Source organism: Netta rufina, assembly GCF_964035555.1.
Source record: "Netta rufina genome assembly, chromosome: 8".
Lineage (NCBI taxonomy): Eukaryota > Metazoa > Chordata > Aves > Anseriformes > Anatidae > Netta > Netta rufina.
Window position 1 is genome coordinate 2,194,937 of NC_140131.1, and position 15,693 is coordinate 2,210,629.

The 15,693-nt window shown below is 45.4% G+C and overlaps 1 protein-coding gene across 1 annotated transcript in view; it reads right to left on the reverse strand.

The window, feature by feature from the left end:
* CACHD1 (cache domain containing 1) overlaps window positions 1-15,693 on the reverse strand; it is a gene marked incomplete at its 5' end in the record, with an annotated part of 95,167 nt that overhangs the window by 45,893 nt on the left and 33,581 nt on the right. Inside the window, one exon of the mRNA XM_084290936.1 lies at window positions 7,738-7,886. Within this exon, the coding sequence (XP_084147062.1) occupies window positions 7,738-7,886 (149 nt within the window). The remainder of the gene's footprint in view (window positions 1-7,737; window positions 7,887-15,693) is intronic.

A 15,693-nucleotide genomic window follows, 5' to 3' on the forward strand; every position in this document is an offset into this window, starting at 1 on the left:
AGCGCTCAGGCCAGCACAGCCCGACCTCAGGCTGGGAAGAGTTGGTTGCTTAAAGCAGAGGCTTCACTTGTGAGCAGGGAGTGCAGCGCAGCCTTCCCCGTACTGAGAAATTTGCCCCTCAAGTAGAGAAGTCATTTCCTGAGAACTTGGTACTCAGCTCCCGAATAACTTCCTGAAGCACAAATAATCACTCTTATGCAAATGCATAACTGAACGTCAGGCACTGACTTCTTTGGTCTTAACAACAGATTAAATATTATGACTTCTGCAGAGTCACAAAACGTTTTGTTTCACATGGCTACAGCTGACGAGAGCCGCGGCTCAGTTTGCAGAAGGCCTCTAACTGACCTTCAGAACATGCAGAAATCAGCATTACTGATGGCAACTCTTTAATTTTTAGGATCTTCACTGCTATGTAGAATTGTCATTGAAAAAAAAAAGTATTTCCTTAAACTAGCATGCTTTAAAATCAATACTCATAAACACTATATACATTTTAAATTAATTGTATTAGTCTTAAAAAGATGAACGAGACTGGCGATGAACAGGGTTAGTTACTGAGGCACCAATGTTTTTTTCAGCTCCTACCAAGCAAGCAGAAGTTGTGTTGATTTTTTGTTGGAGAGGGAATCTCAGGATTCAGACGAGTTGATGAAGGATGGGCTGCCCAAAGAACAATTTTATCTGTGGGCAAAACCAGCTGGGGAAGAGCGAGAGACTGCAAATGACACATCTCAGTGCTGAAGAAATATTTCCCAGGAATACTGCGGAACGAACTAGAGGCTAATGACTTTTCAGGATGTTAGCTAATTGCCCCAGTGCTCCCATCAAAACCTATTAGCAATGGCAACAGGCTACCTCATTAGCAACTAACATCATCCGTGTCTCAGAACACCAGCAATAAACGCTGGGGGTTAACTCAATCATCTGGAGTCTTCCTCTGCTCCTGATTTTATTTCATGGCAAAAATCACCTCTCACACTCACTGGAAACAACACGTGCACCCTGCCATACAGTTCTTACACCACTCAAGCTACCAGCTTGAAGTTACCAGAGCAAGAAGTTGCATTTATCTGGATTTATAATGTGTGAAAGATCAACGCAGGCAAGGTCCTCAGCTCTTCTCAGGGAGTCCTGTGCTGCCATCAGGAAAATGAAGGAAGAGACACTAAATAATCAGCAGCAGAGCTGGGGAAGGAAAGGGAAAAGTTACTGCAGCCTAGGCCAGCCCTCCTTTCTCTTGCCACAGCACACACAGAACAGAAGGACCGAGGCAGCGTGTGGCAAGCTGACCGTCGGGCTTTTGTGAGCATTGATCACGCTGAAGAATTTTGGGTGTGCTTCTTCTGGACACCGTTGCGTTGTTTCAATTAAGGACATGCTATTAAACAAGCTGCTGATCCTCGCCATTAGAACAGCAATTAAACCAAAGCCTCAACACAACGTGGTGGTTGCAGTGAACTCGAGGAGTTTCCTCGGCTGTAGCTGCTGGCCTTACCTCCCTACGATGTACGCATGCGATGCACGTTTTCAGCAGGAGCCGTGCAAATCTTCACATCATTTAGATTGGAAGAAGTTATTAAAAATCAGTACCAGAGGATTTGCAGACAAGTATCGATCTCCACCCTTTCTCTGTACAAAAGAGACTGAATTTTAGCTAATCTCTCCTTTAATTTTAACAGTATTTCTCACTTCTGCCAGCAGAAAAGATGACAGAGTGGACAGAGCGAGTACCAGCTGTCTGACCAAGACCTCGGTTGGAATCTGGCCCCAAAATTTCCAATACCACGGCCAAAACTTCGGGATGTCTTCCAAAATTCTTACCAGAAGGAAAAAAAACAAAAACACTACCACAACTCTCCAGTCAGATGCAATTAGTTTTTGTATAAACTTAAACAAGAGCCAAAAAAAAGAAAAAAAAAAAAAAAAAAGAAGCCCTCCCCACTGGCTGAAATTCAGATTCAAGAAAAGCCCAGCTCCCCCCATCCCCCTTTCCCTGCCTCTCTCTAAAAATCCCTTCCTTCTGGATTCACTTTAATGAACAACTGATCGAAACTGCATCCCGAGGGAGCAAACAGAGCCGCGACTCCCACTTTGATCTCTTCCCCATGGAGAAACGCGCTCCCTGCCTGGCTTGCAAGATGTTCACTTGATTGACGTTTGCTCTGATGTGCAAACTGCTTTGAACTTCAGACATTTAATTCCCATCAGGCTGCACTCATTTTTATTCTCCTTCAACAGGATTTACAAGCAGGAGATCAGCAAATGCAGAAGATAAAATAAATTTGCAGAAGCTTTGAATCTTACATCAAAACAGCGCTCAAGTGAGCTCCAATTGGATTTTGCTCAGCCTGAATTTGCAGCGTAAATCAGCCTCTTTTGTACAGTTGCAGTTTAGGGGAAAAAATGGAGGAGCTGTGCACAAAAATGGCATTTGAGCAGCCACCGTGGGGTCCACGTTGTTTTGAGCCTCATTTTGTTCTGTCCCGGTCCATTTATATGAATTTCAGGATGATTTCAGTATGCAAATGAAATTAGGTAAGTTCACTGAAAATTCAGCATTTCCTCCGAAATTCTCTGCTAGATGTGTTTTACTGAGAGTAAGACAAGATCTTCAATCATATTTCACATGCTTACGTACTTAGGTAGAGCAGGAACCATTTATTTAAATGGAATGTTGGAAAAACAAAATTTTAATGAATAAACTCAAGAAAAAGCTACTGAGGATTCAGTTCACCACTTTCTTATGGTATATAAGTTGTTCTAATTACTTCAACTCCTGCTTGAGAAAGTCGAAGTGTATTTATTTGTATAGAGAGAGAAATCTGTCCTCGAGGGGGATTTCCTACCTACCTGCTGCAGCTCCTGAACAAAACCAGGCAGTGCCAGGAGCGGCACTGTGCAGGCTCCCTGCATCTTCTGGAAAGCCACATGCATTGCTGCAGCCTGATACTCTGCAGGAACAGCAAACACGGCTTAAATTTCATCGAGTGCGGCCCACCCACTTCTCCTTTGGAAGTGCAGCTCTTAAGATACTGCAGCGACTGAATGGATGCCCGTTATCTCCCACTTGACTGCTCCGAGAGCAAAGATAAACACCGAAAGAGCTGCGATAAAACCCGAGCGCGTTAGCAAATATTTAACCATCTGTTTAAAAAGGAAAAAGGCAGACCACTTCTGAGGGCGCTATCGCGGCCCCAGAGTAAATGATTTTCCAAAATAGGTTTGTAAACTCACTTCTGCAAACAGCTCGATGAGCGCGGGTAAGGCAGCGCTGCCCGGCGGTGTTTCACCACCAAATATTTCTCCGTTCTGCTCCTTTCACGACTTTAGATAAAGGCATTCCTGAAGCACTTGTGACGTTGTTAAACAAAGAACCAGAATAGATTTCCAGCTGCCTCAAACCACGTACATCAGCAGCAAAAGCACCAGATGCGCAGCCATCCACATCTTCAGGTTCCCGTGATGCTTTTCCACGAGCGCCAGCCTTGGGACCTGTGTCGAGGTGCAGAGAAGGGCGAGGGGGACGCCCCACCTGCACACACGAGGACAAAAATTGAAGAGCACAGCACAGCACGATGGGCTGTTACCCCTGTCCTTATTTAGGTGCACTTTTGACAAGCCCCCTGGGTTCCCACCGAAGGGCAGGGCAGCAGCAGGTGCTCAGGAGAACCCACCAGCAGCTGCTGGGACTGCTACCTGCTGCAGTCCCATCTCCCCCCATCCACACCAGTTCCCAGACTTCCCAACAAGCCATTGAGGGCTTTCTCGGGACAGGGAGATCCCTGATGAACAGGAGACACGGGGGCATTATCCTCTTCAGCAGGAAGATGCTTTAACTACAACACTGTCGTGTAAATGACCACCCAATTCAATCCTGAAAGGGAATGTCTGCAGACTGCCTGAAACCTGTTTTCACAGCAAAAAAAATAAATCTGTTTCACACAGCAAAAACTGCAGAAAACCCCCGCAGCCCCCGCTCTGCTGCCCTAACTGCAACCGCAGCTGCACAAAGCGCATTCACTGGGGCTCCTCGCTGCGGGAGCCAACACCACACAATGGCAATAAAACAAAGATTGTTTTCCTTGTCATATCTTCCTACGCCGCTAAACAAGCAGTCTCCAGGCCAAGCTCATTTTCTGTTCCAGTTGGTGCTTTGCTGGTCCCATTTGGTGTCGTTTATGTCTGGGCGCTGGGTGCGGCGCTCCCCCAGCTTATCTCCTGTAACACAAACTGCCTCCTAAAGCCAAGGCGCAGATTTTCAGGATGAATACAAGCAAACACAAGGCCACACATGGATAATGCGGTTGATAATAACAAGTCTAAACTAAATAAAGATGCCAAGCCATCACAAAAAACTCAAGAGTACAACAATAAACCTCTCTCTACGTATTTCACCATCGCCAACTGATACAGGCTTTAACAACGTCGCACAGCAATAAAACTTTAAAACAAATGAAGATATTTGGAGGAAAAACGTGGAGAAAACCACTTTAAATTATACTGCTCTGATAGCTTTGGGTACGGCTTTCCAGCAGAACCATTACCAGTTACGCCTGCTTTTAATGGGCAGGGACATGCAACCAAACAACGTGAAGGATATCTGAGGAGCTCTTGCACTTCAGCCAAAATGCTCAGGTTTTCCTTTTTCTGACTAAGGAGAAAGAAACAAGATATGGGAGTTTTTAGGGAGCTCACCTCCCTTCATGGAAGTTGCATCTTGGATGCCCAAACTTGTTGTGTTCCCAAAGCAATTCCAGTGAGGTCCATAGCAGTGTAAAGGAATAACGCAGGAATCAGCTGCCAACACGAAATGCCCTCAAACCAAGGGGTGTCAGAGTGCATTTAGAGGCTGAACATGGGGCAGAAAGCCTCAAAGATCCCAGCACAAGCCCTTAGATCTACCTCAGAAACCCAGGCTGCAGGTAACGTGCTGCTGACACTGTGCTTGCACCAAATTTTTACTCAAGTGAGGAAGGCTGCTTGCAAACAGCGCTCTAACCAAGAAAAGGAATACACGGGGTTCAGCACAGGTAACAAAAAGCTTCTTCTAAGCTTCAAGGATAAGCTGTCACCGGCAAAACCGTACCCAGCTTCACTTTTCAAAGCACTGACCTCCTCGTAGCTGGACCAAGTTAGCCCAAACATCAAAGGCAGAACTGAGGTCAATCAGTACCTCTCAAAATCCCATCACAGCGTCCCGGTGGGAGATCCTTGGGTATGAAGTTTAAAAAAAATCACTCCCAACTCCATGTTCAACTACTTGTATGTGTCCCTGCTCTCAAAAAATCTAACCATTAATGTAGTTTTCTTAACTTTTAGTATTTTCTGTTAAAAATGTCAGTATAAAGCTATTTTGACAAGAAATAAAAAAATAATAAAAAAGAAAAGCTATTGCTGATTTCAGAAGTCTCCCTGCACAGACACTGATTTCCCTTTTTAATGAAGTTTAGAGATGTCCAAGAGGACAATGGTGACTCTGGCCAGGAAATGATCTATTTATTTTGATGGAAAGCTTCTGCTTAAAAAGAAGCTTCTCTCATTGCTATTAGAAATTAATCTCTGGTCTGGAGAGTCAGGGCAGGGGAACAGGGCCAGGCCACCTCCAGGCTTATCAGGAACCACCTCCTGCCCCCGGGAACACTTCCACCCACCCCTTAGCATCCTTGTGTCAAACACCAGATCCAATAATGCCACCTGAATATCAACAGCACCTTTTGTTCCAGACAACTTTAACCAGAACAGCCTAACCACAAAACAAAGAAAAACAAAAGGAAGAGCAACAGCCAGGGGAGGCAGGAGGGAGAGAAACAACAACTGAGGAGATGGCAGTCTGCCAGCTCACAAAGAGTGATGCTAACAACTTGGAAGCTCAGTTTCACCAGAAAAAAAACATGTTTTTACATTCTTTCTCTGTATGACTTGCAGACAACTTCCTAAAGATGGCAGTGGATATACTTCCAGTGGTCTGCTACGCTGCCGCTCTTCCACCAGCACTACCTGCCTGGCTCTTGCTGAAGCAGTCCAGAAGATCCTGCAGGCTGACAGACTGACCTGGTGGCCACTTAAACAGATTTACTCTGACCAAGCCAAGTAACTAAATAATGGAAATCACATTATAAAGCCCAGATGAGGAGCTCTGCAAACAGAAAATTCATGTCTCTGCTTTGCCAGCTGTGACCTCCAGTTCATTTTTTAAGCTGCTTTCTGTGAAGGCTCCTTACGCAGGTCCACCATCGGGAAGGACATCCCTGAAGGCCTTCCGACCTGAGTCATTTTGAAGGACAAAGTGAAAAGAAAATCAGAAAATCATGGAAGTTCCCAGACTAAGAGCAGAGCTCTTTTTATTTATTTATTTATTTATTTATTTATTTTATTAAATATTATGCCATCTTGACAGGGGAGGTTATAACTTTCCTCATTCCTTCTCTTCACCCCTCTCTTGAAGGTGCTACTGCTGATGGTCAGCTCCTGCATGGAGGTATCAGGCACCTGAAAAGTTTTCATTTTATGCAGCTGCTCTGTCCAGCAGGAACTGCACTGAGACCATGAGATTTACCCCATAGCCACAACCAAAAAGCAAGGTACTGCTTTCCTCAGAGCCACCTGAGGCTTAACCCTATCCAGGTTTCTTCCTTTCATGCCAAGCAAAACAAATAAACCCCCCCCAAAAAGCAGCCTCTCTCTTCATACATGGATTCATGACACACATTTGAACACAGTGAATATTTTAAAAGCTTACATGAATAAAGGTTAATGCTGTAATTCAGAAAAGATTAAAGAATGCTGTCATTAAGAGCTGTCTTATAAAGTTACAGAAAATACTTTTAGTATTTATTACCCAAATTACCTTCCTCTCTTAAATGTTTTTAAATCAGAAATGAGATCTAAACAATGAAAATATACTCTGCATTCAAAGTTTACAGTGTATAATAATAAATGATGAGAAAGTTACTCTTGTTCTTTTGTAGCACATATGGAAGTGAAGTGTTTAAAACGTTGATTGTTTAAAAGAAACAATCACACTGTAACTGGAAAAATCAGACACTCCATCACACCTTCCTGCAACCACGAAACACAAAGATATTTCTGTAAACACACAACATAATACACGTTGATTAAAGACAACCAACTGCCTGGATCTGGGCTATTCAAAGGTCTTTAAAAAACAAACTGAAAATGAACAAACTCGGTTTTCAAGCAGTGTTCTCGGTTTCTGTAAATCTGTGTCTCAAGCAGCAGCAAGTCAACTCGATTAAGCTGCACCGCAATACTTCCAGCATGTGATGCACTGACCAGCTCGTGATTTTGGTTACTGCACTTCAAAGGGGGAAAAAAAGAAAGTCCCATGACCAGCTGCAGAAGAGTTATTCAGCCTAAGTAGTGTCTCAGAGCAAAACAGGTATCTTGGATGCAGACAGGCTCATTTCGTAGAAAAGTTTGTTCAACCCTTAATTGCATGAAATAAACTTTTTTGTGTGTGTGTTTGTGTTTTATTTTACGATCTATCATAGCAGAGCCCAGTCCTTGTTTAGAGCTCCTCGTTAAACATGTGTATACTAGAAACACAAGAGCACAGGAGGACAGGATGAGGAGCACCTTTGGAGTATCTCTTTCCCCATTTTCTCACAGTTAACAAGGATAACAGAAAATACATGCTATTTTGCAAAAGAACGAGTTTTATCTTTCTTCATATATTATATGGCAACCAAAGTAGTTCCAGAAATCAGTACTTACTCCATCATAGACGGTGGAATAGTGCAGCAGTCCTGGATTGCAGTCAAGGGCGACGTGAGATGAGCGGTGTACGACGCTTCCACTACTTGCTTGTTTCGGTTCACGACATCCAAGTAACGGTTAAACTTCTCACGGATTTTTTTTGCCAACTGAAAAAAAGAATAAAAAGAAAGATGAGAATTCAGTCAGTTTCTTTGCAATACTATGATCCTTATTAAGAAAATTGAACAGAAAGCAAAAACCACGTAAGTTAAAGCTAACAGTTGCCTGCCTTGCTCACTGTACTCCCTATTTTGGTGGCTCAAGGTACGATAAGTCAAGTAATTAATAATATTGGCCACAGAAAGCAGTATATATAATAAAATAATTTTACCATCAAGTACTTGAACACTGTTCTGCATGCTTGAGGAGTGAAATTTCCATTTTATCAAACCTTCCTTTCACCGAATGGCACCCTGATAGGGCTCTACCCATGCTGCAGCACTCAGCACTGAAGCTCCAACACAATGTTCTTGCAAGGTCTGACGAGGATATGATGGGGACTAAAATAGATTGACTTGTGGTCTCAGACTCATAAGCAAAGCCCAAATAATACCCCTAATGTTACCCCCTGTGAATATGTAGATAAATATCGTACAGCTTCAGGAGCAAACAGACAACAATACATCCGTCAGAGCACTGGATATATTTAGGAGAGCAAGCTCAGGACCCGGACAACTCCAAATGCTGTCATGCACATTTTCTCTTGATCAACAGTCTCCTCGGGTAGGTCGATCGGTGCAGAAGTATCTCACAATTCCTTTCAGGTACTTCTCTTCACTGTGGTTTGGGCAAAATAAACCCTCCCAGTTCTTGCTCCTGTCTTTGCCTCTCCTGCTGCTTTCCTGGGGGTGCCCCAGGGACGGAGCCGAGCTTCTCCCAAGTGAGGCTCCGTGCAGACCCAGCAGCTCACTGTGGCTCGCCACAGGCTACAGCTGTTTAACTACAGTTCAACTTCAAATAGCAATAAAATTAAAAATCTGTAATTAATATTGTAATATAATAGGAAAAAGAAGGCAACGTCTCACAGACGGAATTATTCCACGAGCTTTTTGTCGTCAGGGTTCCCTGTGACGGAGGCAGCCACGGACAAACCAGGACAAGGTGTGGAGGTTGCACCACCTCCCGTAACAGCAGGCAGTCACATTTCTCTCCTTCCAGAAAGGAAAACCAGTCAGGCTGACGTCCTGCCCCAGCAATTCTCAGACCTTCAAAGATGAGTAACTGCTACAGACTAATTCTAACTTTAGAAATAGCTGATTTGTGTGCATTAGCCTCTTTCTTAAATGTCTCTCTTAGACATTTCTTTCAAAACAACACAATAATAAATGCATTGCCCATCTAGCAATGGCATTTCTGCAAACACGCAGCGTGGGGCTGTGCTTACAGTGACTCCAAACCAAGGCTGAGAGGCGAGGGGTGCTGCAGGGGCATGGGGCAGGACTCCTGCAGCTGCCCTGCTGGGGTAGGGGCTTGCTCGTGCATCATGCGAGGCTCTTCACGGCGGGCTTACCTAATGACTTGCAGAGGAAAATTGGAAGGGAAAATTTGTGGCTGTAGCTTGAGCAGACGTGACAGCAAACGCAGCCCCCAGGGAGCATCGGGCTGGACGAGGAATGTTTATGAGGGGTTTTGCTCCGTCTTTCATTCAAAGTTAGGAATAACTAAAATAGCTTGGGCATGCAGAAAACTTGGGCTGGCACACTCGGAGTGCTTCTCACACCTACACAGTTACTCCCCACACAACCCGAAATGAAAGAGAACACTCTGTGGGCAGCATGCTGTGGTGCTGAATACTCGGAAGTGTTTCATTCTGCATTTCTGCAAACTTTCAGGGCTGGGGTTCCTTCAGGAGTGCATGACTCCCACGTGCCCAACTCTGCCAGGCTGATCGAGCAGTGCCACAACGTTTGTGTGCCCAGACCCACAGCGGGTCATGCCAGACCCCCTGGCTGACCAACACCTCCCCTGCCTGTTATTACCAGGACACTTCACCACGATTTCCTTTGCTCCCATCACACGCTGTAACTCAGCAGCAGGTCTCCGGGGAGCACAGGTTTGGCAGAACCTTGCCCGGATGAGCTGCAGCATCACACCTCAATTACCTTCCTGCAGTGATGCCAAGGCACCAGAGGACTACCAACAGTCTCCTCCACGCGAGGCATCCAACGCTGTTAAATCACTCCCAGCTGGCAGATAATACGCTGCTGGGTGGTTCCTTCTCTTCTCTGTTTTCAGGTGAACTCTTTTTTCCAATTGTATGTCTTGAGCATGAACGCTGTCTTCAGCAGTGCCCCAAAATCCACAAGGCACATTTCCTACACTGAAGCATTTACATTTCTTGGTCACCAAGCTCCCCTCTCAGTTTGGGCAAACAAAATATCTGAGCTTAAGCACGACGCAGTCCAGATACTTGGATCTATACGCTTCTTTCCTGATTTCCCTATTTGAAAGCTTTTTCCCCATTTAGAGCTTAAGTTTGCTGAAACAGGAGCCGCGTGGCCTTCGTTAGCAGTAGCAAAACTAATGGGGAACATCAGAGCACAAGGAGGCCCGCCTGGAGTCGCTGCCTCTCGCTGATAAACGCCGGCTGCACGGGGCCAGGTTTAGCTATTGCCGAGTTTTCACCTTGCAGGCTGCGCGATGAAAGCTCCCCACGCCCTTTGAATTCACCCTGCCGGGCAGAGTCTGAGGATCTGAGCAATCTGTTGGCGGCAGAGCCCGCACCTCAGGAGCTGATAAAAAGCAACTGCTCAGTGCCGAAGCTGCATCTCCCACTTAAGGGCTGCTAAACGGCTCGAAGTCATTGCGTTACCTTCATTAAATGGGCTCCAACGCTTCAGTTGAATGTGTTTCATCAGCAAGGAAACCAAAGCCCCCCCGTGCTACCCAAGCAACCATCCTGCCCCTGGCCTGGGCACACAGGAAGGGCTGAGTTTGGCCCATCTAAGCACCCCAAAAAACACCAGCCCCTGATAATAAGAGGATTTGCCCCCAACAACCCGAACAGATGAAAACCGGCTGGCTCAAAGCACGCCACTAACGGCGAGATGACCCAAAAGCAGTTTTTTCATTGAAAATTCATCACCGTGCACAAATCACGTTAGGACTCTAAGGACAACACACTCATCAGCTGAAAAATGTCTTTAAAAATGGTCCAAAGTCATCAAATCGAGATGTGTAATCCGCATGAAGCCTAACAAAGCTAACTCGATTTTTCTTCCATAGTTGGGCTTCACTGGAGCACAAAACATCCTAAAACCCAGGCCAGTGCAGAGTCATTCCAGTTCTGGGTGATTAAACCCGCAGCAAACACTAACACACATTTCCCAGCTCCTCACCTCGGCGCTGCGTGCCCATGCATGCACACACACATCATTAGCTCGGGAACATTATTCAGCTTGCAAAGGGATGCACTCGGCTGTTAGCGCCTGTCAGGAGAAAAGCTGCAGCCTTAAATCAGCTTCTTACTTTTCTAAATTAAAAAAAATAAATAAGAAAATAAAAGAAGGAAAAAATAATAAGCTTTCATCCAGAGATCGCTCGCTGCTTTCCCAGCCCACGCCCTGCCTCTTGCAAGCTGCCCAGAGCTGCACGCTGAAGGATGCAAGAGCTGTGCCACGTTTGCGGCCAAAACTCAAAGGTACAGAAGGAAAGAAAGGACAAATGACAGAGGGACAGAGCTCTGAAACATGAAAACATCCTAACAGGGTTATTTCAAATATTTTAGAAAGCAAAAATGGAAAACTGCGCCCTCAATCAAGCACATAAAAGGGATGGATGCTCACATGCCAGAGCTACCCACGGGCGCGGACCGGCTGGGACAGACATTTCCTGCTCCTGCAGAAGGGCTCAAACCCTCCCGTTTTAATGCAGACTAAAATAAACTCCGATACCTTGAGATCAACATAAAATGCTATTAGCCTCGGGTCAATTCTCAAAGCGCTTTTCATTTTAAAAACAGAAAAGAAAAAAAAAACCACCCTTGCTCAGCATTCATTGCTTTTTGACTTTTAGTTTTAAATTTCCAAGCTGGATTTTTTACCTTTTCTCCCTAATTTTAAGGAAGTGGCTACCCAGAAACGAAGCGCTGGCTGCAAACAATGCGGCCATTAGCTCTGTTTCTTCCCCCTTTTTGGCAGCTGGCGTGCAGCCAGCGCCTTTCAGTTTGCAGACAGGTTGGACGGTAACACCTGTTCCTATTACAGCAGCACCCATGGGTAATGCACTTCAATTGTCACCATCTCCACTGACAACCTTTCATCACGACATCAGTGAGCTTCCCTAATTTTCCCAGAGACATTTTGCTCATTTGCATCGCTCCCTGGAGCTTTGTTAAAGCCTGGCTCCCCTCAAAGCTCGGCTGCTCTGAAGTCTCCCTTTTTCAGGGGGCACGGAGGGAAAGCAGAGCTCCGAGGTTAGGTTTTAGTTCTGGCTGCATCTCAAAAGCCACGGGATTTTTCATGTTATCGAGGCTGTGTATAAAATATGTAGCAAGGAGGCTGACAGGCACGGATGCCCTAACGGACTTAGGGGGGATTTAGTGCCGCCGGGCTCCTCGGGAAGTGCTGCTCACACGCTAACGAGTTGAGGCAGTGGGGTTGTTTTTAAGCCCCGTTTATGAACCAGCAGAATCTGGAACAAAAGGCATCCACCACGCACCACAGCATCACGGTACTATGGATCCACAGAGCCCTGCTCGAAGAGGTTTTTCCCATACTTATTCCCAAGCTGCTGGGCTCCTGAAGAAGCTGCTGCTGCTGCACGGACTCCAAACAGGGTCTTGTCTCCAGAAAGGGACCTCACAACCACCGCCAGGTAATTCGGACACCTTTGTATTAACTTCAAATCCCTCCTGCTCTGATGACAATGGAAATATAGTCTAGATCATTGCATCAGGAGGCAGGAAACTACTTCCCAACACACATTTCTCCAAAGGGAACGGCACTTATTTGTGGCACTCCATCCTCCAGGAATTTTAGCAAGGTTTCCCAAGATCCACCGAAGGGAAGAGATTTCAAATGTGGTCCACAACAAAAGCTAGGGAAAGGGCCACAACTCCCATGTTATTCTGGAAAAATGTTAAACACCGTACATAGCGCCTTTAATCACAAGCCTCATGATTAACCAACACAAAATTCAACATCTTGTGACCATATCGTGGCTCCCAGCCAGGGAGATGTCATGCTGAACAGTAAAATCTTGATTTTTCACCGCGCTCGTTTCCTTTGGAAATTTGAGCCGTGTCTGCCAACAAGGGCCGTGTCCTGAGCGACACGAGACAAGTCACGTCCTAAAACATCAGGAGGCTGCAGAGGCTGTCCTTTAATTGTCACTCGGGTCATTAACAGGCAGTGCTGCCATGCTTCCCCCACCCTACAGAGGAAGAACCACAGGAGGAGCCCCCAGCAGTCTCACCAACTGTTGTTGGAACAAAACCTGTTCCTTCTTTTCTTAAAACAGTTCCAAACCCAAGTTTTGCACAGGTTGTGTGGAAGTCCTCCATCAATCCAGAAGATGAGAGCAGCCCAGGAGCACCGAAACAGATGGGAGAGCAGCAGGGATGAAGAAACTCCCAGAAGCCAAGCCCAGAAGCGCAGCATTTCAATTGGTGGTAGAAAAATAAAACACTCCAAGCATTATTTACAAACGGCATAACAATCCAGTGAAAGACACCCAGAATATCATCATCTGGGATTTGTCTAAGAGCGACTCCAAAACGTGTCCTACCATCGAGAGCACACCCCGGCAGCTGCACCCCACTCGTGCCCCATTTCTAATTATCGTAGCTCAAGCATGAACAACACGAGCCTCCCAGAACTCGCCCAGGTGTGACAGCACGATCAGTATCTGAAATAACACCATCTATCAGGAGTATAGGACCAACACAGACAGAGCTCCGTGAGCAGTGATCTACAAACCTGGGTAAAAAGTTCTCCAGCAGATTAACAAGAAATACAGTTAGGTGTTCCTTGTAACAAAGTAAATAACAAAATAGAGGTTCTGCTTTACGTTAGGTAACATGTTTCACTTGATGTCTGAATATTTTAACCATTTCTTTCAGCTTTTATAACTCTGAAAAACAAGTATCATATCTGAATTACAAATACATCCTGCTGTTCTAACAAGAACGCTTTGTTTCTCTCCAAAAGGCGTTTTTGCCACAGACATAATCCAGTCAATTCAACCACAAGTCACTGATGACTTCAGCTTTCAGAGGTTTATTTATTTAAGATATGCTATTCATCAAAAAATCCGTTTGGAAACCTGGTTCTATTAGAAAAAAAAAAAAACTGTAGACAAACAAATGTAAATGTTTTGCCTTAAAATTCTGTTCCTGAGCCTCCTCACCAACTTCCTTCAATTCCTGAGCAGCTCCTAGCAGCTTTACACAAAATTCATTCTCTAGGTTATTATGGATGATTTTGGAGCTGATAATTATGCTCTGGATGAGCTAGCAGGGAAGGCAATGACTTTTCTAGCTCTAAACACAGAAGTTACATAGAGACTTTCTGTGTGAGGCCGCTCAACACACACCTGCTCGGGGCTGCTCCACCGTCCACCTTCCTCTCTGGTTTCCAGCGTTATGGTCTCCGTACTGCAGAACCCAGACGTCTGGCACGATGCTGAATGCATGCTGCCTTCCCTAAAAAGGGCTAACCTAGACTAAAACTCACCATTTTCCACCTTTTTCCATCACAAGTTCACACCACTACAATTTTCGTAGCGTACGAGTTCTCCGATATTGAAATCACTGGCAGGAAAGGTACTCACGTTATTTTTGGCAACTGTCATCCCATGTTTAATAACCTGTTCAAAGTGCGAAAGGATACTTTGGATAGCAATCCTACAGCTCTCGACCTTAAAAGTGTAAGCAGATTAACGTCAAAAGGTAAACCTCTCCCTGTGTGGCACGAAGAAAGCCAAGCGTATTAAATCGTTCGGCCTGAAGGCCAACAGCTGTAGCTTTTCCACTCTCCCAGCAAACTGAAAGTCATTATTTACACAGTTTGGTATATAAAAAAACAACCCCCACAACAATCCGGTGGCCTGCCAGACAAGAATCCCAGCTGACAAAACCGTAATTAATTGCCTTCGGGTATCAGTTGCTAAGAAAATGTTAATGAATGACAAAAGCAGGAAAAAATGACAGGGGAGTGAAATTTGCTTACGTTTGTTTGCATTTGCTCAAGATGATCCCATTCGATGCTCTACTCTTACTCATAAAACTCGATTACATCGCTTGTGATTCATTAGGGCTCGAAGACCCAGTTATTAATGAAACAGAAGTGCTCAATTATTCTGCTATCCACTTCGCTGGTGAGCTTTTAACCGCAGTAATTACGCTTTGCCGGGGCCTCGTTTTTCTCCTCTGACAGCTCAGAATTCATCACACTACCTACAGTGTTTAGACAGTTATTTGTATCTACTTGGAGTGAATACGTCCATCTGTGACCGAGAGACAAGCAGCGCCTTTTTCTAAGGGCAGAATCTATAGTCAAAACTTCAAAGAAGTTTTAATTCGGTTTCTTGGTTTCCCGAAAACATTTTTGGCTTTCAAGAGCCATCTGATACGTATAATCTAGCCCACATGGCCCTTTTGTGGTGTGCAGACCACCCAGGAACACTTGTGAAAACCCGATCGCTGAGTCAGAGCCAGCGAAGCCTTCGGTGGGGATGTCGGGCTGGTTTCAGGCTGACACTTGTGAGGCCACAGCTCCTCTTCTGCAGCCAGAGCACCTGCACACGCCCCAGCGCCTCTCTCCTGTCCGTGTCTGACCTCAGACACTAGGGGAAGCAGCTGCCAGCAGAAGCGAGGGTGCGGTGCCCTGCCAGCAGCGGGTTTCTTGCACAGGATCCCAGTTTGAGCATCCAAAACCTCTGCGCACCCTCCCCTCCGCTTTAGGTGAAAATGGC